At 41.8% G+C, this 1,324-nt stretch overlaps 1 protein-coding gene across 1 annotated transcript; it reads left to right on the top strand.

Annotated features, from left to right (window-relative positions):
• Positions 1-668: 668 nt before the first annotated feature.
• LOC138907251 (uncharacterized) lies at positions 669-1,007 on the top strand. The gene has a single exon (XM_070197796.1). It carries the CDS (start codon positions 669-671, stop codon positions 1,005-1,007), a length of 339 nt encoding a protein of 112 aa, XP_070053897.1.
• Positions 1,008-1,324: the final 317 nt, after the last annotated feature.

The raw sequence follows: 1,324 nt of genomic DNA, 5'->3' as shown, positions 1-1,324 counted from the left end.
TTGGGTGGACTTTGGCGGATATTCAGGGAAAGATATTGAGAAGTTTCTTAGGTCACGAGGGTTCTACTAGCGCACCATAAAGGATTTTTTCAAAGTGGTGAACCCCTTGTGCAAGCTTTTAGAGAAAGATGCTAAATTTCACTTCAATGATAATTGCGTGAGAGCCTTTGAATTGCTAAAGTTCAAGTTGACAACAACTCCCATTATCACCGCTCCTAATTGGAGTATTCCTTTTGAGCTCATGTGCGATGCTAGTGATCTAGCGGTTAGAGAAGTTTTGGGGCAATGTATCAACAAGATTTTTTATCCGGTCTACTATGCTAGTAAGACCATGAATGATGCCCAAGTAAATTACACCGTTACTGAAAAATAGCTCCTTGCCATTGTGTTTGCAATTGAGAAGTTCCGCCACATACTTGATGGGTGCAAAGGTTATTGTTCATACAGATCATGCAGCACTTCGCTATCTTATGAGCAAGAAAAATTCAAAAACTAGGTTGATGAGATGGGTGTTATTGTTGCAAGAGTTTGATATTGACATTCAAGATCCGAAAGGGAATGAAAATCAAGTGGCGGACCACTTGTCTCATTTGGAAGGGGAGGGGAGGCCGCATGATGGCCTTGAAATCAATGACTCTTTCCCCGATGAGCAACTCTTGGCCATTTAAATGAATGAGGTGCCATGGTTCGCCGATCTAGCAAACTTCCTTGTAAGTGGAATCATCCCAGATGAGTTCTATTCAAATCAAAGGAAGAAGCTCAAACAGGATTGTCAAGATTATTATTGGGACAAGCCTTACCTCTTCTTGATTTTCACGGATGGGGTAATTAGAAGATGGGTATCGGATGAAGAGCAAAATGTTATTCTTGAGGCTTTCCATTCTTTGCCTTATGGTGGTCACCATGGCGGAGCAAAAATTGCGGGTAAAGTGCTAAGTTGTGGTTTCTATTGGCCCACTATCTACAAAGATTCAAGTGATATGGTGAAAAGATGTGATGAACGCTAACGGGCCGGCGGAATCTCGAAGAAGAATGAAATGCCTCTCACTACCATTTTGGAGATCAATATCTTTGACGTGTGGGGTATTGACTTCATGGTTCCTTTTGTGAGTTCTTATGGAAACACCTACATCTTGGTCACAATTGATTATGTGTCTAAATGGGTTGAGGCCGTTGCTCTACCTAACAATAAAGCGAAGAGTGTGGTGGCGTTCTTGAAGAAGAATATTTTCACAAGATTTGGTACTCCGCGGGCTATCATAAGCGATGGGGGGTCGCATTTTTGCAACAAGGAGTTTGACACTTTGCTTAGTAAGTATGGTGT

The sequence above is a fragment of the Nicotiana tomentosiformis genome, chromosome 1 (assembly GCF_000390325.3).
Source record: "Nicotiana tomentosiformis chromosome 1, ASM39032v3, whole genome shotgun sequence".
In the NCBI taxonomy this organism is placed as follows: domain Eukaryota; kingdom Viridiplantae; phylum Streptophyta; class Magnoliopsida; order Solanales; family Solanaceae; genus Nicotiana; species Nicotiana tomentosiformis.
Note: the sequence above shows the minus strand (reverse complement) of the source record. Positions and strands in the feature narration are given on the sequence as shown.

What these genes read in the sequence shown, in the direction of transcription:
- LOC138907251 (XM_070197796.1), top strand. Translation starts at nt 669, where the DNA reads ATGAATGAGGTGCCATGGTTCGCCGATCTAGCAAACTTCCTTGTAAGT.